Below are 27,607 nucleotides of genomic sequence, written 5' to 3' on the forward strand. Positions count from 1 at the left end.
GACAAACCTAGAGGGATCAGTTCTTTTAACAGGGTTTGCAAGATCTTTTTCAGAGTCTCTAGGTAGGGTTTGCGGATATCTCTGGGGACATCCGTGGGTCTGGATATGTGAGCGTCTCTGCAGGGTTCCTAAGAGACGTCTGTGCGGCGGCCAGTGGGGTCTGTGAGGATCTGAAGGGGGTATCCTGGCTTGGTGGTTGGGGTGAGAGCAAAGACTCAAGATAGCTGGGCTGGGACGGAGTCTGTCCTCGGAGCCCAGCTGGACCAATTGAGAGACCAATGGAATAGGGCAGGGGGCGGGCTTCACTGAGAAGGACCAATCGAACTGACCGGGGGGCGGAGCGCCATGGGACGTCAGGCCGAGGCCGCAGCCGCGGGGCCTTGTTATCGCCTGTTCCGCGCAGCCCGGAGTCGCCCACGCCCGAACTCCTACCCAGGTCCCCGGCTTGGCTTCAGCCGGCCCAACCCTGGCCCCGGGCCTACGAGGACACCGGAGGCCACTCCACGGGGGTGGGGAGCGGAGCCGCGGGTCAGCTCTGCGAGCGTCCCGCGCTGGCCTGTCCGGCCCCGCCCCCGCCCCGGGCCATGGCCCAGCCCTTGTCCCGGCCCCTCGTCCTATCCCGATCCGGGCCATGGCCCCCAGCCCCTCCCTCGCCCTGCTTCCCAAATCGATCCCAGTCCCGACCTGGGTACCAGCGAATGCCCGGATCCGGGTCCCAGCCTAAGCCCCCCCTTCAATCCCAGTCCCAGGCCCTGGCACGGCCCTCATCCCCGCCTCTGCCCTTGTTTCACCTCCTGTCACAAATCCCAGCCCAGGCCCTGTCCCAACCTCATCCCCAGTGTTTGCTTAAGCCTCGGGCCCAAACCCTGCCCTTGCTGCAGTCCCTATCACAGCCCCTCCTTCCATCCCATCCCCTGCCCTTGTTCAAGCCCCAGTGCCCAGCCCAGCCCAACCCATTATCCAGTCCTTTGCCCTCATCTCTCTCTTTCCCACTACCCACTCCTCTTTCTCCCACTCTGCCCCTCTCCCAGCCTCGACTCAGGTCTGGGCTCCAGCTGTCGCCAGTCCTATTGCTGCTGTTGCTGTTCTCTGTCCTTGGCCCAGGGGCTGGTGAGTGCAGAAGCAGCAAAGACTGAGGCAGGGAATCGGTTCTGGCAGGGAGGGGTGTACTGCAGGGATTCAGGAGAGGTGGGACCTGGGTAATTAGATAATTGGGGAAGAAGTGAGGAGAAATAGAGAGGAAAGAGGTCTTATACATTTGAGAGGAAGTGGGAAGGTCGGAAGAGAGGTAACGGCTGAGGCCCAGCAGATGGTTGATAGCTCTTAGGACAGAAACTCCAAGGTTTTCTTTCCTGGTGTCCATCTTGATCCCACTTTGACTATTGCTTTTCCAAGGAATTCTTGCTACTCTTGGTGAAGTTTGATGGGGGATACATAGTCTCACACCAGACGGCCTCTAGTCCAGTGTGGGAAGAGCTAGCCTAAATCTTTGAGATACTGGGTATGCATTAAAATGAGGTTAAGAAAGCAGTTTTGAAAATAACATATAGCAAACAGATGGACATGGGTTAGTCGCCATTATAATAAATTTTCTTCTTGTAATGAATTTTGTTCCAATAAGCTTGAAAGCTTGATTTGCCTAGGAATAATTCCTAATACTTTTAGAGCAGGGTTGAAATTCAGAGGCCATTTTACAGATGGGGAAACTGAGGCTCAGTAGTAAGCAATTTACCCAAGGTCACACAGCTTGTAAATGGCAATACAGGGGCTAGAAAAAAGTTTCCTAATTCCTATCCCACACTAATGGGTTTTTTTTTTCACTGCAATAAATGCCTAATAGGAAAACAGTTGCAAGTGGAAAAAGGCTCAAAGCACAACCTGTCCTCTCCCCTGTCTGCCCACAAGAGGGCTTCATCCACAAACTAATTTGTTCCTCATTTGCCTGTTGTCAACCTAGGGCCATCATTCATCAAGGAAGTGATTTGGATAGGAGGGGGAGAGGTCTGACTTCTTATGGGTGGAATGTGGGAGGAGGACAGGTCCTGGCCATAGATGTGCCATAAAGATGGCCCTGTCATGAGGGGATGACTATGATTTTCATGGCCCTAACCCCCAGCCACCTCTGATGGCTGGCCCTCTAGCTAGGATGGAGGTGTGCCTGAGAGAGTCTTTGGCAATAATAACTAAAAGAGCAGCTGAGGGTTGGGGCTGAGTGCAAGTGAGCTCTGGGGACCTGGTTCAGTACAGAAGCTTGAGGAGATCAATGCCTGCCAAAGGTCACTGCCCCTGCAGAGATGTCCAAGCTCTCTGTATGCTGACGAGTATTTGGGCACTTATGTGTCTGCGGGATCTGTGGGGATGCTGGGCGTATGCAGTGTGTGTGCGTGCTTGTGCATTGGTGAGTGTAGGCACATGTATGTTGTGTGGGGTGCATGTGAGCCTATGTGTCCTCTGAATGCTTATGTTATTGGGGGAGGGGAAGGATACATGCTGTGGCCCATCCATGTCCTTTTCAGCTCTTCCTGCTCCTCCTGTAGACGGCACTGAAGCGTTACGTTCCCGGTAGATAGTTCCTTGGTTTCAGGCAGTGTTGAATGCCTCCCAAACATGTATAAGTAATCCATGTGCCCCCGCCCTGACTCTTTGAAGGAAGGAAGGACTCAGTGTTGGTTACTGCTTCTGGCAAATTGGGCACTCAGCAGAGGTAGCAGCCAGGTCAGTTTTCCAGTTTGGATGAAGGTGAGTCCATACTGTTGCGCTCAATTCACAGCTTCCATCCTTGTCATCATGGCTTCTCTGTTCATGAACCCATTGAGCAAGCATGAGCTGGCTAGGGGAAGGTGATTGACAGCCACGGAGCTGTAGAAAACTAAAAGATATAGATGAAAACATGATTGTCCAGAAGCAACTTCAGGTGTTTTGAGAGAATTGAAGTCGGAAAAGAGGGCTGCCCTTAGTGCTGGTAACAGTTACTGCCTTACAGTTGTGTGCTAGCCGGCAGGGGTGCTCTGCGACCTAGTGCTGGTGACAGGTTTTGTGTGAGGAGAGGCTGACTGTCACAGCACCATCATAGCACAGTTGGTCTCAATAAATGTGTACTGTTGGCTTTGATCTCATTTCAGGAATGCAAGGTCCCCCCTGGGTCTCCTGGTCCTACCCCAAGCCTCCGGTCTTTTCTTTGGGTCAGCATTTGCATCACCCGGGCATGCCCTGCCATTCCAGGAAATGGCCTTTTGTTCTACCCAGTGCTATCCCTAGCAGGGCAGCCTCCGCCTTGGGGGGTGTGTGTATGTATGTGCGTGTATATTTCAGGTGGTGGTAGAGAATCACCTGAGCTTCATCTGAAAGTACTGGGGCATCTAGGATAGGTTCAGCTGAGCTTGGTTAGATCCTGACTCATGCTTCCTCTGGGACACAGCTCTGTAGGTCCTGGTGAAACCCCAAATCAAAGCCTGGAGTGAATGGAACTATGGATGCTTTCTCGAGCTTCCACTCTCAGAGCTTCTTGGTTCCTCTCACCATGTCCAGTTGCTGCTCACTCCCTTTTCTACCAGCCTATTCTGTGACCTCTGTAGGCCATGCCCACTTTTGAAGTGGCTTAACTAGTTCCCCAAATCTCCAGGCCGTGACATATTCCTTTGAATCACAGAGCGCTTTGTGCTTGTCTATCCAGTGTTTCCCAAAGGTCGTTCAGCTCTCTGAGGGTCTGCACTGGGGGGCTGGCCAAGATTTCTTTGTAACAGTAGCAATGGCTCATTGGATGACCCATTCTGGATCATCCATATAACATTCTGGAACCAGCTTTGAGAGGAGAAGACCTCACCCAACCCTTGCAGAAGGTGCTTCAGAGTTATGCTTTCTTGTAACAGTAGTATCCAGGCTATTCAACTCTACGCTTTCTGCCTTCCAGTTGTCACAGCCAGGGCTCCTAGGAAACCTGTCTTCCCCACTGGTTGGTTCATTTCCCTTCATCCCGTCTGGATATATTAGCACTGCTCTCTGAACGATGCTCTGTGAGCCTCTGGTTCCTGGGCAGTGCTCAGCTTGCAAGGAGCAGGTCTTCCTTGCTGACAGTTGAGGCTGATCATGTGGTCTGAGCTGGGCGGACGAGTCCTTGGGTGTAACCATTGCCTTTGAAGATGAGCACAGGCCAATCCAGGGCCAGTGGCCTCCACCTCTCTGCAGGGTGACTCTTGAGGTTGCTGCAGTTCAGTGGGGCCAACCTTAACCTGTGTTCCCTCCTTCAGCAGCCTCTCTTTCCCAGATGCCTCTTTCTCTGTTATTTCAAATACCTCATTTTTGGAGTTATATCTCCCATTTCCAGAGAGGATGGTTGTCAGACTAGATAAGCCCTGTGGATATTTCCCACTTGGCTGAAAATTCTTCAGGGTCTCCTGTACCCATCCCCCACTACTGAAGTTGCTGAGTTCCCAACCTTCTCACTGTCCTGTGGGCATTGTCTGGGATTCCCTGGGACTGGTCGTAAATCTCCCGAGCAGTCAGATTCCCCAGAACTTTGTCTGCCATGTCAGACTCTCTTCTATCCAGCTGAGATACTGGGTTATTTTCACTATAACAGCAGTCCTAGCTACCTTGTTTTTGCCTGGCTAGCTGCTGACACCAGACCTTCCTGCTCACCTGGGCTCTGCTCCTGACAATCATGATCAGGTATCTTGGTATTTCAGTTAGTGATGACTGCCCCCCACCCTCCATATGAATATTCCCAAACGGTTTGAGATTCCACTGAGTCTCATATTGACTGTGTCACTGGGCCTCCCTCCCAGGAAGCGCCCTCTGGCTGCCCATTCTGAAACCTAGAGGGCCTGATGACTCCTCTCCCAGGGCCTCTTGTGGTGGCCTGCCAGCTCCTGTCCTTGCCTCTGCCACCCAAGCAGGCCCCTTGCAGCCTCACCACACTTTCCCCTTCCCCCTCCTGCCCTAAGCCAGTATACAGACAGCTCTTGTGAAGCTTCTGAGGGTTTTTACTGCTCCTGACCACAGGGGGACAGAAAGGGGAAGAAAATAAACAAGGAAGTTACACAGTTTCGTGCCGACTCCCAAGCCCCACAGGTGGAGTTGCAGCCTGCTCAGTGACCTCAGAGCTCATGCCAACACACATACTCTCATGCATACGGTCCACACCTCTGTTTTTGTCAGGCTTGGTGAGAGAACAATGGCTCCTAAGTGAGGGGCAGCTGTGGGGTCATAGAAAGGGGACGAGTTTTGGATTCATACAGACGTCGGTTTGAATCCTCAGTTTGCTCTAGGTTTAAGCCTCAGTTTCCTTACCTGTAAAAACAAGTCATTTTCCCCCCAAGGTCGTTAGAAGGATTCTAGCAGTTGATGGTTAGGGCAGCATGAGACTCAGTTCCTGGCTCAGAGGAGCGCATTTGTTGAGTTGGTGTTATTGCTGAGGAAGACTGGTGCCTGCTGCTTACCGGAAATGCCTGTCCTACCCTGCTCCTTTCTCTTCTGCCTGCTCCCCAGGAGGCCTCTTCCTGACGGATTACTCCACCTGCTCACCACGCAAGCTGAGTCCTTTCCGCTCCTTTGCCAGCACTGAACTCTTCCACTTCCATGTTCCTGAGGACACATTCCTGGCTGTTTGGAACCTCCTCATCTTCAAGGAGCAGGGGGGAAACTTTGGGGACCACTGCCCAGACCAAAGTGTGACTGTGTGAGTGTCTGAGTTAACCTCTGACGGCCACTTCTAACCCTAGACAACTTTTCAAACTAAAGTATGACTTCATGAGTGTCTAACCTGACCTCTTGACCCTGATCCCGGACCCGTGTTCAGATTGAAGTGTGACTGAGTGAGGGTCAAAACCTCTGTCTCCTGACTGTTTGACTGTGTGAGTGCCTGAGCTGACCTTTTATCCCTTGTGTGCTGACCCCTGACCTAGAACCATTTTGTTGTATTTGTCAGTATAGAGAATCTACTTGTTTTCCTGGTAATGAGTGACAGTTCTCCTTTCTTTCCCCCATTTCCCATCTCCCACCCCATTGCCTGCTTTTCTCCTTTCCTCATTCTGGTTCCCAGGTATTTCCGGTCTGGGGCACCCCCTGTCATCAATCCCCTGCACACACACTTCCCAGGGGACACAGCTGTGCCTGGGGTTTTCTCACTGACCCTCAGCTGGACACTGCCCAACCGCACCTCAGGCATCTTTAACGTCAGCAGCCCCTTACCTGGGGACTGGTTCTTGGCTGCCCACCTTCCCCAGGCCCACGGCCACATCTCTGTCAAGGTGGGTTGATGCTCTCTAGGGCCAGAGAGGCCAGAGCTGCTTCTCTGTCTCTGCTGAATTCCCCCCATGGGCTACCTGGCATACAGCCTGTACCAGGGTGGGCGACAGCATGCGGGTGGCTGGAGTGGGGCCTGGCTAGAGGCCAGCAGGTCACTTGGTGGGCCAGAGGCCATGATGTGTAGGAGGCAATTTGGGAGCCTTGGGAGGACATGGTGGGTCCGTGTAAGCTGGAGGGAAAGTCCAGAGTCTGCAATCAGCCAGCGGCCCCGGCACTACAGAGTAGTGTCCCCTGCTATTGGAAGGTTCAGGGGATAAACCAGGTGGTCAGATGCCAGCCAAGGCAGAGCAACTGCTGCTGCACAAAGCCAGGCCTGGTTTTGTTCTCCATCTTGATTGATGATAGCCCAGCAGACTCTCGAAGGCTGCAGCCCAGTCCTTAGTCCATCTGGGAGAGTATATTCCTCGTCTATCATATTTTCAGCTTTCTACACCCTCTAGAAGATCATAAGAGAACGCTCTGGGGCAAGTAGCCCTTTCCTGTTCAAAGGAGGCTTTGGGAAGCTGGTATCCATCCTGACCATTGCCTCCCCTTTCCTCCAAATATCTGCACTCATTTCATAGAGCAGAAGTTGTCCAAGTTTGACGTGTAGGTTCAAAGATCAGGATGCTCCTCTATTCTGGTTTGGAGGGGAAGGAAATGCCACGGATTTCCCTGCCACTCCCAGGTGTTGGGCAGGCGAGATTTCCTCCTTGTAGTGAGAGGATCGATCTGGGTTTCTTACTCCTGCCTGTTGGTGGGAAGGATGTGATGATCAGGCCATTGTCAGAGTGGGATGGCCACATGTGTGGGCCCAGTGGTAAGGACCAAGCATGAGCCGAGTGAGGATGAGAGAACAGGATGCTGAAGAACATGAAAGCTAGTGTGGTTTGGCCATTGAGAATTGAGAGGGGCAGATACTCCCAATCAGGTGAAGATTGACTCAGAGACATCTCTCCAGGCTGAGTTCCTTGAGGGCAAGAGTTCCGTGACTGTTACATTCACCTCTCCTTCTCCTACTGTAGCTCGGTGTTCAGAGAAGGTGTTATAATGCTTTTGAATGAGCTGAGACTTGCACAGGGACAAGTACACTGGCACTGCTATTGTCACAGAGGGGAACTAGGGCTGAAGTAGTGTCTCGAGGACTCAGTGATAGGCCTGTTTCTCCTGAGAGTGATGTGCAAGAGAACTGGGAGCCCTCTGGATGAGAGCATGCTGGGGGCTTGCCTGGAAATGGCTCTGGGTTCTAGGTAGGTCTCGACTCCCATAAGAACTAAAGGTTATTCTATTCAGAGAAACGTCTTAGGGTTTTGACCAAATCCCAACGAGCCCATTCCTGATCCCAACTCTGATCCTGGACTCCCTTTGTGAGAACTGACAGGGAAAAGCCTTCTGAAGCCCTGCTCTAGTTATCCAAAAACCTTTCGGGGTGAGCAGGACATACCTGGGGCCTAGGCCTGGGCTGGCGTTATGGGAGCTGAAGCCTGGTTAGGAGAGGTCAGAACCAGGTTTGGTTGACATCCATTTATAACTAGATATAGCAAGTGGGGCCCTAGCCAGCAGAGCTCCCTGGGGTGTGGTGACATTAGAGAGAAGAGGGCACAGTGACACTTTGCCCATGAATGGCAGCAGACCTGGACACCACAAAAGATGTAGCTCTCCACTCAGGCCTGTTCTAGAAGCTTGGGGGGTGGGTGTGGGAATGAAGGTGGAGGTGGGAAGGATCATCTTTGTGGTCCCTCTGAGAATTTGATTACCTTTTGGAATCTTATGTGGGCCTCTAAGGATTCTCTCCCCCGAACCCCCACCCCCTCATAAGGATTCTTAAGTTCTCTGGTTAATTCCCTAGACACAAGCCCATGGGTGGATTGTTTAAACCATTCCTCCAGGGTTCCATTTTCTTGATTTGCTTCCTCCTTATACTATGGTCCTTACTTCTCTGAGCTTGGCCAACATAGGAAATAATGTGGGTTCAGGGAAATTCTTGGGTGGGAACTGAAGAGTCCCAGCAGTAAGAAGGCAGTGCTATTTCTAGGGCCCTCCTCAGCTTTGGGGGTAAGCTCAGACCTCCCTTTAGACCTTAGTCCTTGAGTACCTGCCTGTCCCAGGCCTTGGGCTGGGTGCTAGGGACACAGATTTTTTAAAAAGATGTCTATCAGGAGATCCAGGAGATGCCTTAAGAAGACAAAGCAGATGGCTAATGCAGCTTGGTAGTGTGGTAAAGGTGGTTTTAGGAAACTTAGGAAGCGACGTCTGAAGTTGAGAAGGCAAGGAAAGCCATCTCAGGGGGTGGGAGTAGCATGGGCTAAAGCTTAGAAGGGAGAATTGAAGTGGTTCAGTGTGGGGCGGTTGTTCGAGTAGGTGAGGGAGCTGGACGGGGAGCAGAGGCCAGATCATGAAGGGCCTAGAAGTTTGAACTTTGTCCTGAGAGTGACAGAGAGCCTTAAGAGGTTGTAAGAGGGAAGTGACTTATCTGGTCCAAGCCACTCTCCTGAGCTCTGGTCCCACACTTCTGTTAGCCTCTGTTTCTGTATCACCGAGCACAGAGCCTGGCACAGAGTGGGGGCATGGCATATTCGTTGTCCTTCTGCCATCTTCTCAAACTTATATTGTCCCAAACTGATCTCAGTTCCCGTCCTTTCCTTTTCCCCTTCTTCCTCTCATCCTCCTCCGTCTTGACCCGTGCCCTCTGTCTCCTTGCCTTTCCTGTCTTGGAACGTGTGTTCATCCTGTGGTGCTCTGCTGCCAGTCTGCTCTGAGGGACTGCCTTTGGGTTGTGGGCATCTGGCACCCAAATGGCTCATTAGGGAAAGTTCTCCAAATGCCTGGGGCACAGTTCTCCTTGAAGCCTTCCTCTTCCCAGCTCCAAGATTTGAAAGTACATGAAAGCAGGTAAAATAACAAAAACAATGATAAGGAAAGCAAAGAACAGATTGTACTGAAGAAAGGATTCCGTTGAATCCATCAACTAGAAGGAAGCGTGGCTGAGTATCTCAACTGAAGAGGTTAAAATCTGCTAACAGTGCCCCTTCTGCTCTTCCTTCTCCTCAATGATTTTATTTGTGTTTCGAATAGGTAATATATGCTCCTGGTACAACATTCGAAAGGTACAAAAGGCAGTAAAAAGTAAGTCTTCCTCTTCTCTTCATCTCCTTCCAGTCCCTGCTTTTCCTGTCCAGAGTTAACTAGTAACTAGCTGTTAACTAGTTCCTTATATTACTGTTCCCTTCTTGAAAGACTCTCTCCTCTGGGTCTTTGTGATTTTACAGACCTGTCCTGGTTTTCCTCCTGCCCACCGCCCACTCCCCTGCCTCCTTTCCTGGATTCTCCTCTTCCCACACATGTTGTGGGGCCCCAATGCTTGGTCCTAGAACAGCTCCTCCCTTCTTTCTCCACTCTCTTGCTAGGTCTTCACAGTTGTTTTAAGTACTACCTATAAGTTAATGCCTTCCAAGTATATTCAGCGAGTCCTAATTTCTTTGAGTCTCAGACTTACATCCAACTGCTTGTTTGACATCTCCAACTGGATAGCTAAGAAATACCTCAAACTTAGCATGTAGAAATCAAAACAAAGCCAAAAGTAAAAATCTCTTCAATTCTCATTTCACTGCTCCCAGTCCAAGTCTTTTCTTTCTCTAGGCTTCTTCTCAGTAAATGGCACTGTCATTCACCAATTGCTCAAACCCCAAATTTAGGTGTCACACTTGATTCTTCTTTTCCCCTATTTCTCTACAATCAATCCATAAAGGAAAGTCTTGTTGACTCTACTTCTAAAGCATGTCCCGAATGCCTCTACTTCTCTGTTCCCACTCTTAGCACACCTTCCCTCAGCTTTGTCCTGGGCCACCACAGTAACCTCAGTGGTCTTGCTTCACTCCTGCCCCCATAGTCTGTCCAGCACTCATTTACTTCCACTAATTGCTGCTGACTGCCTGGGCCAGGGGCTGTACTGTGTGCTAGGACATTCCCCTGCAGAACGCCAAGTATCTTTGGCATCTTCAGTCCCAAGCCCCATCCAGAGCCTGGCACAGGCCACCCCGCTCAGGCCTTTCTAAAGAAACCCAGCCACCCATACAAAGATAGCCTAGGAATCAATCTAAGACCTTCTACTCCAGCTTCTTTCAGACCGTTTCCCACACCGCGTCTCAGTTGGCTCTCCTGGTTTCTCCAGTTTCCTGGCTTTGGCCCTGTTCCTTCCATGACTGCTGATGTTGACGCAGATTGGACTCTCACTTAGCTTCTGCCTTGGCAGTGCTTGAGTGCCTGACTTCTGGTGCCTTTTCTCTGGCTCCATCCCAGGGGGAAGGTTGTTGCATCTTTGCGCCTTTCCAGGTCTCCACTGAGTGAATGCCCCCTTCTGCAGTAAGGGAGGGGTACTGGATGTGCACCTTATGCAGTTTAAGGAAGGAGCACCGCTTACCCATTGTGGTCGTGTCCACTGACGCTTCCGTTAAGCCACAGCCAGCAAAATGTGGAGCAAAGTGTTTCTTTCCCTGGACTGTCCAGCAAGGAAATGGGCCACCTCCTGAGCATGAGCCTCTACTCTTGGGGATCATTCACTACAAAGTTATCATCGTGGTGATTCCTGCCATAGGAAGTGGGGTTGATGAAATGACTCGTGGTAGTTTTCGTCCTTAGGGTTTGACACCAAAGATGAGGGACGTCTGCTTTGCATATCAGAGATGGAGGTCTCTGAGCAACTAGGTGGGTTAAGGAGCGCTCTGATCGGACACTCTTTTTGACATGCATTCTTTAACACACAGGTATTTTTTAGCACCTTGTGTCTGCCAGGTGGTGTGCTAGGCATTGGGCATGCAGTGATGCAAAAGCACCGGAACATTCCAGGCGGAGGGTAATGAGATATTCGGGCCTATCATCCTTCAAGGCCTTCTTCCAGCCTGTGAAGCTTTGCCATGGCTGGCTTGTTCCATGGCATGGAACTTTGTGGGATGTCAGAGCCTCGAAATGTTTTGTCCCAGAACAAGGTCTCGGTTAGAATAACCACATAAGTGAAAAGTGGCCTCTAGTTTATTAGGCCAGCACAAAGCCATTTGTCCAGATCGCAGAAGCCTACTGAGGAGGCCCCTCCTTCCCTGACCTGCTACAATTGCAGGGCTTACATACCACGTTTCCCCGAAAATCAGACCTAGCCGGACCATCAGCTCCAATGCATCTTTTGGAGCAAAAATTAATATAAGACCCAATATTATATTATATTTATTATATTGTATTGTATTGTATTGTATTATATTATATTATATTATATTATACCCGGTATTATATACCCAGTCTTATATTAATTTTTGCTCCAAAAGATGCATTAGAGCTGATGATCCGGCTAGGTCTGATTTTCGGGGAAACATGGTAAATTCCCGAGGGCTTGGTGGGGAAATGGGGTGGTTTGAAATTCTCTTGAGGGCAGGGCAGTTCTGGAATGCTCAGCAGAAGGAGGAGTTATAATGGAGAAGGAGCAGCCTGGGCCTGATTGTCCGGAAGGCCTGGGTTTGAATCCCCAAACCTCAGCCAATGCTGAGGATCACAGTAGATCCTCTGGACCTAGGAAGGACCCAGCACTTAGACCTCAGTCATGGCCCTGGGAGCAGGAGGCCAGAGGAGGTTTGTTCCCCATATGCAGCACTTGATGTTTGCCTCGCCTTAGTGGCACTCGTGCTGTCTGTCTCCTCCCCTCACCACTGCTTTTTGTCTTAGGGTCTCCAGGATGAGTGTCAGTACCTCCTCCAGCCGCAGCTGATTGTCCGGCGTTTGCTGGATGTTGCTGTGCTGGTGCCTGGCCGTCCATCAGAGCAAACCCTCTCCCTCCATAATCGCTCAGCTCTGTACAAGTAAGTCAAATACCACCCCGGACCTGGTCCTTTCCCTCTTCCTTTCCTGGCCTCAAACAGGGAACAGGGTTCTCTTGGCCTCTCAGCCTACCTGCCTGTTCCTGCTCTCCCTCTGGCCAGCCTGGACTGCCTCTGGCCAGCCCAGAGCCTCCAGGGTGGGTTGGGCCCCCACCTCCCTCTCTCCCAGCGCAGAGGAGAGGCACCGAGAAGGCCTCCTGTTCTCCTTTGGCCCTTGCTCCTCACTGCCCCCTTCTTCCTAGTGTTTCCCTCATCCTGGTGTCCCTCTCACCTTTCTGTACCTGTCTTTTCTTACCCCCAATCTCTCCTCTGCCCAGGGTCTTTGTGCCCAGCTTCACTTATAGGGTTTCAGCACAGCTGCTGTGTGTGGGGGGCCGTGGGGCATCTGCCTGTCCCCTGACGCTGCGCCTACGTCCCAAGGCCCCACCCCTGCACAACTCAAGCTCTGTGGTCTGTGGAGGTGCCTCGGTATGCCAGCTGGAGCTGGCACTGCCCCCCTGGGGGCACTGGGTCTACGTGCGTGTGGAGACTCCATCCAGGGCCCCTGGCAGGACCGTCCGCTTCCAGCTGTGTGTGAGGCTGCAAGGTCAGAAGCCCCACTTCTGTCCCACTACCCAGCCTGTGTAGACATCTGTGGCTGGGAAGAGTTAGGCTGTGGCTGTGTTCACTGCCCCTCTGCTATGTCCCTGCCATCTCCCTGACCCCACCCAGGCTCCTTCACACTCTCTGAAGCACCCCCACTTGGAACTTCAAGTCATTGAAAGGCCTTCAGATCATTTTTTGCACCTGAGTTGGGTGGGCTTACTAAAGGATCTGATTACTCTTCTTGATTTAATCTCTTTCAGTTCCCTGGGGTAGGTAGGAACAGCTAGGACCTCTGGGACACTGTCCTTTCGAAAGCCCTTGCAAATGAATGAGAAGGCCCATCATTGTTTCAACAGTGTCTTCACTGTCCTTGAGGAGAAAGAGATGACCTTGATTCCCTCCAACATGACATTCCATTAGCTGTGACCAGTAGGAATCCCGTGGGCCCTATCCAGTGACCTTGGATGCCCCATACTCCCCAGGGACATTTGATTCTAGTTCGTACCCCTCCCCACCCTTTGCTGAATCCTGTCTGGCTCAGATCTGCTTTGCGGTGGGGCTGCAGGGCTGTGAGGACAGCACATCTCAGTTCTGATTTCGTCTGCCCCACAGAGTGCCCACAGCCCAGTCTGTCCCGTGCCCTGGTCCCTGGAGCTGCCATGAACATGCCCCTGTCACTGGGCAAGCAGCCACTGCCCCCAGAGGCACCGTCCCTCGGGGCCCCTGTGGAGGGGCCTGGGGCCACACCCCCACCCGAGCACTGCTGGCCAGTGCGCCCGACGCTGCGCAATGAGCTGGACACCTTCTCTGTCCACTTCTACATCTTCTTTGGCCCCAGCGTGGCCCTCCCCCCGGAGCGCCCGGCCGTGTTTGCCCTGCGGTTGCTGCCAGTGCTGGACAGCGGAGGTGTCCTCAGCCTGGAGCTCCATCTCAATGTGGTACGGTGTGGAGAGCGGGAAGGTTGCCCTATGGGGAAAGTCGAAGGAGGTGGCAGGGGCGTGGGGGCACTTACCTCCTCCTAGAAGCCTACGCAGGTTGCTTTCACCAAACTTTATGATTAAAGAACCTGTCTCAGTCCAATTCTGGTCAACAACCATGCCCTGTGTGTTGACTCTACTACAAATGGGCTGGGTCAGCCAGGGCAATTCAGAGTGGTCCAGATTTCCCCAGTTTTGTAGGCTATTCTCCCACTTACTAAGGGCCTCTCTCGGTGGCAGATGTAGACTTTTCTTGCATATCTCTTGTGATGGGGAGTTCACCACCTCTTGAGGCCATGCAGTCCATATTTAGACAGTTCTGATTGCTAAAGGCAGTCCTGACATTCCATCAAGACCTGCCTCCATGGGTTTTTACCCACTGATCTTTGTTTTGCCCCAGAAGCTATATTCCAGTAAATTTATCCCTGTCCTTTTTATTTTTTATTTTTTAAATTAATAGACTTGATTTTTCGGAGCAGTTTTAGGCTTACAGAAAAATTGAGTGGAAAGTATTGAGTTCCCATATCTCCCCTCTTTCTCCTCCGTTTCCTCTATTATCCGTATCTTGCATTAGCGTAGTACATTTGTTTCATCCCTATCCGATTTTAGCAGCTCCTCAGATGCACCTCAGCCTCCTCAAAGCTGAACAACATGAATGTCTTTAGACCTGTCCCCATCCTCCACTGTCTCCTCTGGTCAAAGTTTTGGTCATCATGTCTCTGAAATAAGTGATCTGAGGTGGTCTGAGTAGGGTGGCAGGCAGTCTTTGTGTAGCCTGGGGTCAAGTTACCTCTTTCAGCTGCTACCATCACACTGTGATCACCTGGGGCTTGTGGTGAGCTAAGATCTCCGGGTCCTTTTCCTTTCCTTCTTTTTTATTTTCTTCAAAATAATTGTAACCATTTGCTTTTAGTTATAAAAATAATAGGATCACATGTAAAGCTTTGGAAAATAGACTAAGACATCCTTATAACACAACTGCTTAGCTTTCCCACATTAACTGCTGTGTTTATCTAGGGGCATGTCTATGCCAAGGGGCATAGACATTTTTGTTCCCTGGGCCTGGTTCATGTGATCTGTTACCAATTCCCATCTCATATTTTTACAGTGAACTTTTTAACCTGAATAGAAGAATTTATGTTCATTTTTGAAACACTGCCTATTACTGGTTTGGGTCTTGGACCTTCTCTGCTTTGTGTAATTCACACACTTGAAAAGCCAGCCTTGTGTACCTCATAGTGATTATTTTCAGCATTGAATAAGAGTGGGCTGAGGGCACAGCCTGTGTCCGGCCATTAGTGACTGTCTTACATTGGTGTTGATCCAATAATGTATGTATTGTTCCTCCAGCCAGGGGTCCTTTTAACTCTACTATCTCCCAGCTCTGGGGGCAGGGAACATTTTCCTATGAGCCAACCTGAGACCTGGTCGGTGGCTTGATGTGGTTTTTTTTATGGGACATGGCTCAGAACTTTCTAGTGGTCCTGCTGGTCAGGACAGAGATAATTCTTCAACCCAAAGATGTTCCTTATTTTCATACTCAAATTCTGTCTGACTCTGTTCTGGCTAAAACTGTATGTATTTTCTGTTTGCTTATTGCCAGTGACAGTGAAGTCTTGATTTGACCTTGAAATCGTAGAGCCTATATCAGAGACCAGCTGCACCCATATTTGTTCTTCTTCAGTATCCTCAGAGTAGAAGCCAGCCCCTCACCCTGTCCCTATCCTTGTTCTTGTCTGTTTACTCTAATGGGATCTGCTTACATTCCACCCATCTGCATGTTATAACCCTTGCTACACACCTCAGACAGCTGTTGTCTTTATTCTGAGAGGTATATTGGCACATCCACTCTGAACATTGCCTCCAAGTATTTTGATTTTTGCCCTTGGATCAAGAACTAGACATTTGGATCAGAGAACTGAATACCTAGAGGACATTTTTTTCCATGGCTTCCCCCCTGCCCCGCCTCCTGACTTTTACTGAATAATACTTTGGCATATTGCCCTGGGCTTGCACTGAGGAAAGTTATGAGCAAGTTTTATGAAATTCACTCTCTAGTTGAGGACAGGATGCATGACAGCACACAGTGCTTCATTGATGAGGACTTACCTGAGAACCACCCCTTTGGGTGCTATATTCCCCTGTGACTCTGATTAACTTTTATCTGATAGACTCACAAATCTAGTCACTCATCATGTTTCCTTCTTTGCTTAGGTTGCTTGGAAGTCAGCATCAAACATATGGTCCACAGCTAGGGGCAGACTTTATTTTCCTATCCTGATTTTTAAATTTCCCTTGTGCATTTACTTTATCCTGTTATATGTATTTAATAAGCTGTCTCAAATCCTTCTTGAATGAGGTGAGCTTATGGCATCCTGTTACCTTTTCTTGTAGATAACCCTTTTTACGTTTACTCTTGTGGATATCTGGTTTCTTTTAATCCCAGCCAGGTTGCTACATTTAATCCCTCGGCATTCTATTACCAATCTTCAGTAACTGGGATCATTTCACCTGAGGAAGAGTATGTTTCTTTACCAGCCTCCTGCCTTCAGACCCAGGTGAAGAGGTGAAGATGATTGAAAACCTTGCAGTTACTTTTGTTCACAACTAGTTTCTATATCCAACAACAGCACCCCTTACCTTCCCTGCAGCAAGCTAGATCGGTCTGAAAAAGAGGGAGTTCTCTGTAGCCTGGATAGTTTAAACAATTCTGCCCAAAGAAAGGATTCAGAATTGGGCTTTGCCTTCTCATCAGTCTTTGAAAGACCTCTGCTATGGAAGATTTGGTGTTTCCCAGTTTTTTGGTTCTAAAAAATGGAGGAGAGAGAGGCTTTGGAGTGGAGAGCACCTGCAGGTATGGGAGTCCAGTGAGAGTCTGGAGGAGTTTATGGGGCGGGGTTTACAGGTATAGGAGTCTGGGGTGCTGGGAGGACCTGGAGCGTGGGACAGCTTCATCTTCACACCTGCCCTCAGAGCTCCCTACGCCAGGAAAACGTGACAGTGTTCGGATGCCTGACTCACGAGGTGCCCTTGAGCCTGGGGGATGCAGCAGTGACCTGTTCTAAAGGTGAGGGTGAGGAACGAAGGGAGAAGAGGCGGCTGGTAGTCCGGGCAGTGGGCGGGGTTAGGGTGGGGTGTTAAGGAAGAAGGATGGGCTAGGGGGTCGGGGAAGTGGGGGCAGGTAGGTGAGGGGTCTTTAGGTCCTGAGCCCACATTGACCGCTCCTCCCTCTCACTGACTCCTTTCTTCCCTCTTCTCCCCTCAGAATCCCTGGCTGGCTTCCTCCTCTCCGTCAGTGCCACCTCCCGAGTGGCCAGGCTGCGAATCCCCTTCCCGCAGACGGGGACCTGGTTCCTGACCCTGCGCTCGCTGTGCGGGGCGGGGCCTCGGTGAGTGGCGCGGGGCGGGGCGGGGCGGGGCGGGGCGGGGCGGGGCGGGGCGGGGCGGGGCCGGGGCGGGGCGGGGCCGGGGCGGGGCGGGGCCGGGGCCGGGGAGTGAGCTGCGAGCCCCGGTGACCACCCGTGTGCGCGCAGGTTCGTGCGGTGCCGGAACGCCACGGCCGAGGTGCGGCTGCGCACCTTTCTGTCCCCGTGCGTGGACGACTGCGGGCCCTACGGCCAGTGCAAGCTGCTGCGCACGCACAACTACCTGTACGCGGCCTGCGAGTGCAAGGCGGGTGAGCGCTACGGGCGGGCGAGGGAGCCGGCCGGGCGGCTTCCTGGGCTTGAGGGGCCGTCGCGAGGGGGCGGCAGCCTGAAGTGAGGCTGGGGTTGGAGAGAATGGGAGGGCGGAGAACACCCTCCACTGGCGGTGGCGTAGGAATTAGCTAGAATCCGCCGGCACAAGTATCTGCTGAACCCATGGCTGCCCTCTGCCCTCTTCCACCGTGGGTCCTCCCCACCCGCAGGGTGGCGGGGCTGGGGCTGCACCGACAGTGCGGGTGCGCTCACCTACGGATTCCAGCTGCTGTCCACGCTGCTGCTCTGCCTGAGCAATCTCATGTTTCTGCCCCCCGTGGCCCTGGCCATTCGGAGCCGATATGTTCTGGAAGCTGCCGTCTACACATTCACCATGTTCTTTTCGACGGTATGTGCCTGCGGATGTCTTCACCGAGTCCTTATCCACGGTAGTGGGTGAGGGTCTACGTTTTAACCATATTCACCACGGGTTTGGGGATCTCTCCAATTCAGTGTCTTTCACAAAAGTGCTTCCCCACCTTTCATATCATGGCATGCATAGAATATAGTAATATGGTCAATTTTGTAAGGCACATTGGGATCAGTGAACACGACTGTTGGTAACTTGAAATAACCATCAGCCACTGGAGGCAGTGTGGGGTCTCCAGCTGTCTCACACCCTGCCTGTCCACCCCGAAGGCCAGGGGACCTACATATACCTCAGTACGCTGGCGGAGGAACTCTGTCCTATAGTGTGGAATTGTGCCTTCACCATGAGAGATCTGCGTGGGGCCAGGAAATGTGCACTTTCACCCATGTATCTATATGGAGAGTCTTCGCTTTTATCATGTTCTTTCACAAAGTGAGAGCTGGCTGTACTGTGCTCATGTTTTCCATTTTAGTGGGGATTTCTGCAATGTGAGTATGTTGTTTCTTGAAAAGGTATTTTCCCAATCAATAGCCGTGGCCTCCTTGAATTCTCATGGCAACTTTTGGAAGGCAGAGGGGATCTCTACAACAGGGTAATTTATAGAACAGTCTGGCTCTCAGAATCCTAAGAACTTGACAGATTCAACTGTGTCCTGAGGCATTGTGGGAAGTGTCAGTGTGATATAAAATCCTAGCTCAAAAGTAGCATATTTTGATGAAGATGGTATCATTTTAAACCCCTCCCGTCCCATTACAGAATCTTCACAGTCTCTTCTCTGTGTCTTCCCACTTTTCCATAATTGGAAAAATTTATATTACAAGCAAGAGTCACAGATATTCTAAGGAAAGGTAGAGGAGTGAGTGACTTAACCTCCATCTAGGTTTTCCCCCCTGAGATTCTGCATCTAGGAATCTTTTCATCTCTGGGCTCTTATTGTCTTATAATATACAGTGCCCACCTATGAGCACTGCAAAAATCTTAGATGGATTCAGACTTTCCTCCTGTTTTGGCAACAAACATCTCACGAAAACCAATACATGCCTCTCTTTTGTTCAGTATTAATAGATCAGACATATCTCCAAATCACAAAAATCCTACTTATCATTTAGGAGAAACTGAGGGGCAAATGTCCTGAAACAGAGGGTTATGTCATCGGTTCCTTCTAGACGCTCATCCACTGATGAGGAGGAGTAAGCTGTACCCATGCCACGTAGAGAGACCTTGAGTCCTGAAGCTGGATGAGAAGAGAACACTCCAGTTTTGCTTTACTGGCCCCGTTTTTAGACCTGCTCTGACAGTGCCTCATTCTATTTTTATATCAGACACTGTTTTTCTTCTTTATTGCCAGATGCCCTTGTACTGTTGCTTACCAAATTCTGTAGCAACAGCTGTTCCACCAGCCCACTCTTGGCCACATGCAGATCTAATGTGATTCACAATTAGTAAGAGTACCTAAGTGTGTCAGGAGCCTGGGGCATGTGCGGAGAGCATATCTGTTCTCCTGCACTTTGCACAAGCATCCTGGGCATTGGCTCCAGTGTTCAGTCCCAGCGACTCCTCATTTTCTGGATACAATGGCATATAACCTGAAAAGAAAAGACCTCCTCCCCCCTCACCCAGTAGGAACACTAGGGGAGCCTGAAGTGCCTGGCACCACATACAGAGTTTCTACTTTCTTAAGTAAGGTAACAAGTAAAAGAGCAAAGAAGAGATAATGGCTCTGAGGTGTTACCAGAAGTCCTGCTGTAACTCCTATTCTTTTCCACAGGGGCCAAAATGTAGAGCTACTGGTCTTCCAATTTTCCCAGACAGGTTCCCTGTAGTCCCTCCTTTCCCATTCTTTACTTAGTTTAGACTTATTCCATTGTTCAGCAGTCTCCGTTTAAGGACTCATTGGTCACATTGCGGGTCACAGTACTAGGACAGTAGACGACAGTCTTCTTCTCTGTCTTCAAATCCAGTGCAATCTGCACCTGGGAGGAGTGCATCAAGTTCTATCCAGGACATGGGAACAGACAGTAGGTTTGTTCTTCAGGAGTTCGAAATGTAAGCATGTAAAATATGTTATATATGATGTACGATATTTAAAAAAAGCAAAAACAAGCCACAAACCCAGCACTTAATTTTGTGTCTAGCCAGATAGTTTAGATAATGGTAACAGAAAAATAACATCTACTGAATATGTGCTGTGCATCAGACACTGCTAATTGAATCCTCACAATAGTACAATAATAATAAATAGGTACTTTTATTATCATCATCCCTTTTTGCGATGAGGGAAATTTAAATACTTTGCCTAAGGTGTAAAGTAAGTGGAAGAACCAGAATTTTTCCTCAGTCTGACTCCTTCCCATGTAATCACTTGCACCAGGGCAGTGAGTGTGCACTGATAAGTTTCTCACCTGACTTCAGTTTCTCAGAAGTCTTGTTGTATGTAGAGAAACTCATGATCTCAGTTTAGTAGTTCTCAATCTCTTAAAAGATAAGGAGAGCCAATCAAAAGATCAGAAAATAGAACCAAACCAAATATAAGAAATTATCAGGGAACATAAATCAAACATTGCAGTTGTTCAACTCTAACCTGTACAGTTAAAGCCACCTATCCTTCCCAGTGCTATCGTGTTTCCCCAAAAATAAGACCTAACTGGACCATCAACTCTAATGCATCTTTTGGAGCAAAAATTAATATAAGACCCAGTCTTAATATAATATAAGACTGGGTGTAATATAATATAATATAATATAATATAATATAATATAATATAATAATGTTATAAGATAATATAATACCAGGTATAGTATAATATAACATAATATAATACCAGGTCTTATATTAATTTTTGCTCCAAAAGACACATTAGAGCTGATTGTCCTGCTGGGTCTTATTTTTGGGGAAACAGTTCTCAGTGGCCCCTGGAAAAATCCCATGACTGTTTCCAAGAGAAAATGCAAGCAGAACAGCAATAAGTTCTATAATATCCTGGGTGCAAATATCCCAGTCTTTGCATGGATTAAATATAATAGCATTTCCAATTTTACATTCTGTGGTGCTTGGATACTCCGTTTTGGAGCATGAGATGAACTATATAGTTATATTATAAAAATATAAAATTTCACAGAAAAATAGTCTGGGATAATTTTCTAAAATTACCTCATAAGTAAAGAAATGTCCAAAGCTGAGGAAAGTATCAAATTAGATTAGAATAATATTAATATGAAGCCAGTTAGTAGTCTGTCTTAAATTCTCCATTTTTTGTTTTGTCATTTTTACCACTTCCCTTTTTGCCATTGACAAAAGCAATGCCAATCTAAAAATTAGTCCACACTTTAGTGGACTAACAATTCCCTCACACTGCAATTTTAATTTAACTCTACCCCTGTGGGTTTTCTACAACCTTAAACAATCTCTTTGACCTTTTAGTATACTTGAAGAATGATCAGTCATTATTATTCTGTAATTAGAATATTAGTGAGATGATTTCCTCCCAAAATCTCTCCACTCCAGTGACAAACTCTCCATTATTCACTATTCTTTTTTCAGTGCCGAGAAATTTGAGAAAAATCAGCTTTTCAGTTAATGATTCCCTTAGGTGTGTCTTCAGTGTTAGGTAATTCAGCTTTGCTTTTCTTCTGCTGTTATATATCCTCTCTTTGCTAAGATTGAAGGATTTATTACAAGTCCCTTTTCCAGAAATGTTTGGGCATTTCCGTCTCTACACTTGAAAGTCAGGCATACGGAGCAAGTGCTTGGTTAAGCCTGACATGTAAAATTAATGCTTTCAAATAAAATCCAACATAGTACAGAGTAATTTAGTGGCCTATAGCACTTATATCTGGTCTTGGAGGTAGAGATTAATCAATATCTTATGGCTAAAATAGAAAAAAGTCCAAAACATTGAATGTGTTTAGGAGCCAAATTAACTGTCAATTAATCAGCACATAGAAAGAATTGAAAAATAAACATCTGTTAGGCATATTTAAACAATAATATTCTAATATTGACATGGACCCGCATGAAAAGTCTCTCAAAGTTTCCCAATAAGAACTAATTTTCTCAGTATAATAATATATTAAGAGGGAATCATGTCCTCAAACATATAAGGCCTTTCAAAAGTCTGGGAAAACTTCACTTAATACGATCATTTCAAGGCAGTCTTTTCCTGAAGGGACAACATTCTTTACCTGCAATGTAAAGGAAAAGAAAAAAGATAGGTACACAAAGTTAAGTCTCACAGCCTAAAATATGAAGGAATCAAACCCAGGGTTTCCCAGTACTAATATTCCTGTTCTCTTCTTTTTCAAAAACTCCTAGCTTCTCCCTGCACTTAAGTTATTTATCTTTTCTTTCCACTTTGTTGAAGTTATAATTTTATAATTTGAATCACTAGATGAAATCTTCAACAGTTTCAAAAGAAACATTAACAATTTCTTGTCCTTTGTCTCTAAAGACTAAACTTTCAACTCTGTTTTCCGATTCTATTGCTCTGCATCTGGGCTGGATTCTGTCAGTTTTCAGACTTGCTTCAATTTCCCACCTGCTTTTTCCACCTGCTATTTGATTAAGGGTGGGGGTTCATGGTTTGTAATATGAGTTTGGGATATAATGCTCTTTCTTTCTGCATTCTTTTTCCTGACCTGGTCTCCACCTTCTTGTTCTCAGCTCTAACTCATTCAAATGGGAGATGAGGTTTCCCATTTCCGTACCTCCCAGAACTTACAGAGACCCCATTGCTGCCAGTGAGTGAACGACTTGTGATATTGCTCAGCTCTCTCTTTCCTCAGCTGAGGACTGGATATCCTTGCCCTCTTCTCTTACCCAAGGCCATACCTCTGCAGGGCCTGGAAACCTGTCTCACTGAGGTCTGTAAAGCTACTTCTCTTTAGGGCTCAGAGCCCTGGTGACTTAGGGTTGTTTTTTAATAGAATGATGACCAAACTGACCTGGGCTAAAAGCACGGACTAAAGGGTCCATTCTGGCGATGACCAAGACACTTCAAAGGCCACCTTTGTATGCCACAGCACTTAGCCCTCCTGCCCCAGCGTTAGTTCATCCTGATGTTTCAGTCCGACCCTGGCAACGACACCAACTTGTTTCTCCCTTCGAGATGCCATGGCTCATAGAGAACCTAGGGCTTATAGAGAACATGCAGGAACAGAGATCAAGCAGATTGATTCACAGAATCTTATGCTTTTTTTGTTCCCTAAGCTCTGCTGGCGTGTCTCAAGCTCAGCTCCAATGAATAGATTTTGATGGTTTATATAGGCGGAAAACATTTCTCTTCCATTATAGCTTCTTAGTTTTCTTCTTAACCCTGCTTCCATCACTGTAGCAACCTGTTTTTCCTGACATGGAACAGGGAGGATAGCAGGAGATGGGAAGAGTGAGCCTGCCGCTGTGGTGTTTGTTTTCAGTCTGGAGCTGTTTGTCCTCAGAGGTCCTGTCCAGTATCTTTTCTTCGGATGGCCTCATAAGACACATGACATAAATCCTCAGAGGGGTTCCCATCATCTTTGCACCAAAGGTATTCTTACAGCCATACATGCTCTTAGTGTTTGACATCAGTAAGTACTCAAATCACGTGAAATCTATAGGAAGTTCAGAGAAAGGTGTCGGCAAATGCTCCAAGCCAAAGAGGACCAGGTAACTCCTGGGTCCCCCTTTTCACAGATAAGGGAACACAGGATGCCAGAGGCCACGATAGCATTGTCCAGACAGGCACGGGGGTTGGGGCCACAGACCAAGGGGGGGCCGATGGCAGGCCTTGGTTCTTTAATTGAGGCTCCTGCCATAGCTTGATACAATTCCACTTGTGCCCCGTACACCGCCTTTGAAGCTCCTCAATACCTTGCTCTTTACTATGTTCCCCACAGTGTGGGAGAGGTGGACACTGCCCTATCCCTGTGTTTTTCCCCATGGTGGGAAGTGCCATGCTCTTCTCTGTGGCCTTAGGGGCTGTCTTTTTTTCTTACTGTGGGAGGGAATGAAGAGGGCCAGTTAGAGCAAGGCCTGGGGGTGAAGCCCAACTCAGAGTCCGAGCCATCAGGGAAGACTGAGACATGAAGGGGAGGTCTGGGGTCTGGGTTGGCCAAGAGGCCAGAGTCTGGCCCCAGAAGTTGAGCAATGGACGAGGGTTATAGATGGGACCCACAGTAAGCACAAGGAGATGGGCAAGGATTGGCCTCAGCTTGAGAGACCTGGACCTCCTTGGCCTGGTGCTCTCTACAGTACATTCCAGAAGCAGGAAGATTAGGAAGGTGAGGATGAGGGTCAGGGCAGCCAGATACATGTGGCTTCTGAGGCAGACTAGGCCCCCTCTCCATATTCTCAGGAGTGGGGAATCAAGCATTGCCCAAATCTGTGCGACCTATGACCTCTGACCTCTGCTCCTCTCACAGCAGTTTTGTAGATCTGAACCTCTGCCCCCAGTTCTCCAAATGCCTGTCATTTCTTCCTCCAGTTCTATCATGCCTGTGACCAGCCAGGCATTGTGGTTTTCTGCATCATGGACTACGACGTGCTGCAGTTCTGTGACTTCCTGGGCTCCTTAATGTCTGTGTGGGTCACTGTCATTGCCATGGCTCGTTTACAACCTGTGGTCAAGCAGGTCAGTCCAGCATGGGCCCTGGGGGACAACAGTAGCTAAAGTCTACTTGCAATCCACTCCCACCCTCTCCCGGGGGCGGTGCCGAGTGCCTCTGTCCACCCCGGCCCAGCCCCCCGAGCCCACTCCCACCCTCTCCCGGGGGCGGTGCCGAGTGCCTCTGTCCACCCCGGCCCAGCCCCCCGAGTCTTCTTTCTCTAGGTGCTGTATTTGTTGGGGGCTATGCTCCTGTCCATGGCTCTGCAGCTTGACCGGCATGGACTCTGGAATCTGCTTGGACCCAGCCTCTTTGCCCTGGGGATCTTGGCCACAGCCTGGGTAAGACTGGGGAGGCCTGTGGAGGGGGCTGTTCCAGCAGGACTTGGGTGCAGGGCCCTGGGTATCTGGCACCAAATTTAAGGTGGGCTCAGACCCTGTCATCATTACCACTGCACACGGTGCCCATGGCCTTGGCAGGTGCCCGCAGGTCACGACCAGGGCTTATTGGAAGCCTGAGAGTGGCTGCTCTGGCTTGGGTTCTAGGGCTTTGCATTCCTGAGCCCCACTTCTCTGCCCCTCCCAGACAGTACGCAGCGTCCGCCGCAGGCATTGCTACCCACCCACATGGCGCCGCTGGCTTTTCTACCTGTGCCCAGGCAGCCTTATTGCAGGCAGTGCCATCCTACTCTATGCTTTTGTGGAGACTCGAGACAACTACTTCTACATTCACAGCATCTGGCATATGCTCATTGCTGGCAGTGTGGGGTTCCTGCTGCCCCCTCGTGCCAAGACTGACCACCGGGTCCCATCTGGAGCCCGGGCCCGGGGATGTGGTTACCAGCTGTGCATCAATGAGCAGGAAGAGCTGGGCCTTGTGGGTTCAGGAGGGGCCACTGTCAGCAGCATCTGTGCCAGCTGAGAGGGGCTTTGGGCATGGCCCATGGAGAACATGAACCCTTTCTAGGGGCAGAGAGCCCTTCCTGGGGTTCTTCCTAGGAATGTGGAACCATTCCAGGGATGAGAGACAAGTTGTGTTTCTTGAGGACAGGAATCTTTCCTAAGGACATGGAACTTGCCCAGGGACCTGGCATTCTTCCTGAGGACTCGGAGTGGAGTCCTCCTGCATCCATGGAGGCCTTCTTCAGGACTGGAGCCCCCTCAGGACCAGGAGCTCCTCATAGGGGTGTGGAGCCCTTCCCAGGGATACGGAGCCCTCCTGAGGACATGGATTCCTTCCTGGGGAGATAAAGCCCTTTTGGGACATGATGTCATGCCTGAGGAAATGGAGTCCATGTTGGGGAAACTGAGTCTTCAGATCTCCCCAGCGGCTCAGCAACTCTGGTCTCAGGCCTCATTCCCAGAGGCAGCATTTGGCTCTGCTTTGCTGGGAGGGGGATTGCAGGACACATGGCGCTGGGACTGGGGCTGGTATCCTGAGTTGATGCAGGTGGAGTCTGCTGTGTCTCCAATGAAGTATTTGCTGGTTCTGCGCTGCCTTTTTTTCTGGGGCCAAGGGTGGGCAGGGGAGGGAGAGAGGGAACCTGTGGAGGTCAGCAGGGGTGATGGGAGCCGAGCTGGAATGAGCTGCTGGACCTACTGTTTGAGGATTTTGCACCGTCGTGTCAGGCTACAGTGGCTGGGAGTAGGGAGTTGTGAGTGTGTGTGTGTGTGCATGCGCATTGAGATGGTTTTAACCAGTGAGACAGACCTCCCTTGTGGTGACCACACTCAACTGGGAAGGAAGCTGAGGTCCCAGGAAATTGGACCACCAGGTACAAATCTCAGATGTGCAAGAAATATCACAAAAATATAACTTCTATTTTGACTCCCCATTTCTGACGCTTTAGCGTCAGAAACATAATCTTTTGTCAATTTGGGATTTCTTCTCTTCCCACAAGGGTCACAGCTAAGTTCCAAGGGTCTTATATAATGCAAAGGTACTGGGAGAGTGGTCACCACGGTCTGTATGGCACCCATTCCCTGAGATTTCCATCATTCCACCTGGCCCCAGTCAGCGGTGCAGGTAGGCCGTCCCAGAGCACTTTCTCGATCCTGTCTGTATAACCACTTTTAGTGTGATGCTCTCTACCACTGCTGGGCCATGTGCAAAGACCTGAGAGACTTTGGCTACCCAGGTACGCCTTGAGACCTTTTCTACTCCGGGGTCCTGCTCTGGATTTTCCTTGACCGCCAAGGCATGAGTTGCTGTAGCTTTCAGGTCCTGCAGACCTGGCCAGGGCTTTGGCCTGGGGAGTGAGGCTCAGAGCCCCTCCCTTTTTGGACCCTTCTGGCCCAATGCTCTCACTATGTTCCCTCCTCCTCTCTCTTCCTATTCCTGAGTTTAGAGACTCTTTTGTTAATCTGCAGGTGGGGAGCCCTTACTTTTACTTGTCATGTTTTCTTCCCAATCTGTTGTCCATGCCTTAAGTCTTTTCTGTTCCCTTTCAAGCCTAGACTTTTGAAGGCCAAAAGCCAGGACAACATTCTTTTGTTCTCTGGTTTCTGCAGTCACATCTCTTCCTTGGGGCACTGAGTAGAGAGTGATATGGCCAACTGAATGGTGAGAAGGAGTGAGAGGTGTGGGCTAGGTGTCTGTTCCTGGGTCAGAAATATGCTATCATATTAAGATGTATAGAGTCAGGTCACCAGGATGCCTGACCCAAATAGCTGGGATTCAGGACAGAGTACAGAGCAGAATACAGATGGCGCTGAAGAGGGAGATAGCTGGCATAGACTCAACACACACGCCCAGCTGGGAGGGGTCAAGAGGGGCTTTGTGTTGAGTGTGTTGATGGGGTCGGTGGTGGCTCTGGGGGAACCTGCGGAGATGAGCCAGACCTGGCTGAGTCCTGCCCTCAGGGAGCTCACTTCCTGGTGCAATACCATGAATGCAAAGCAGAATGGGATAGATACCAGATGAAAGGTTCCCCCAAAGTTCTGTAGGATGAACGGGAAAGAGAACACTTTCAAAGTGCATCAGGAAAGGACGCATGAGTGAGATGGTGTCTAAACTGACTTTTGAAAAATTGTCCCAGGTCCTACCAGAGGACAGTGTGGACAAGATGGTGGTGCAGGCAGTACAGGCAACATAGTGAGGGGGGCCATGTGAGGGGCTTCATGGGGCATCAGACTGAAGGAGCCGGGGAACTGGATTCCGGAGGGCCCGAGGACTCAGCTGAAGAATTTGGGCTTCGTGCTGTGGAGCCATCAA

At 49.6% G+C, this 27,607-nt stretch overlaps 1 protein-coding gene across 9 annotated transcripts; it reads left to right on the top strand.

Moving 5' to 3' along the window:
• Window positions 1–218: 218 nt before the first annotated feature.
• TMEM8B (transmembrane protein 8B) lies at window positions 219–25,884 on the top strand. 9 transcript variants are annotated; one of them, XM_081067487.1, is made up of 14 exons: window positions 219–528; window positions 1,032–1,110; window positions 5,488–5,677; window positions 6,041–6,248; window positions 11,995–12,128; window positions 12,464–12,732; window positions 13,344–13,669; window positions 16,682–16,775; window positions 16,974–17,097; window positions 17,242–17,384; window positions 17,616–17,794; window positions 24,274–24,420; window positions 24,619–24,735; window positions 24,984–25,884. In XM_081067487.1, exons 1-14 carry the CDS (start codon window positions 346–348, stop codon window positions 25,347–25,349), a joined length of 2,559 nt encoding a protein of 852 aa, XP_080923613.1. In that variant the 5' UTR covers window positions 219–345; the 3' UTR covers window positions 25,350–25,884. The 9 variants fall into 9 exon arrangements, 7 of the variants coding, with proteins under 7 accessions (XP_080923613.1, XP_080923612.1, XP_080923615.1 ...); XR_013994530.1 differs by having other exon boundaries at window positions 438–1,110; window positions 17,616–17,841; window positions 24,980–25,884; XR_013994531.1 differs by having other exon boundaries at window positions 438–1,110; window positions 17,616–17,841.
• The last annotated feature ends 1,723 nt before the right edge of the window (window positions 25,885–27,607 follow it).

Source organism: Rhinolophus hipposideros, assembly GCF_964194185.1.
Source record: "Rhinolophus hipposideros genome assembly, chromosome: 11".
NCBI lineage: Eukaryota > Metazoa > Chordata > Mammalia > Chiroptera > Rhinolophidae > Rhinolophus > Rhinolophus hipposideros.

Bases quoted from the DNA above. Each gene is read 5' to 3' on its own strand.
- TMEM8B (XM_081067483.1), top strand. From the start codon at position 585: ATGGCCCAGCCCTTGTCCCGGCCCCTCGTCCTATCCCGATCCGGGCCA. The intron at 1,111-5,487 runs GTGAGTGCAGAA...CCTGCTCCCCAG, and splicing joins TGTCCTTGGCCCAGGGGCTG to GAGGCCTCTTCCTGACGGAT. The intron at 17,795-24,273 runs GTATGTGCCTGC...TTCTTCCTCCAG, and splicing joins TCACCATGTTCTTTTCGACG to TTCTATCATGCCTGTGACCA.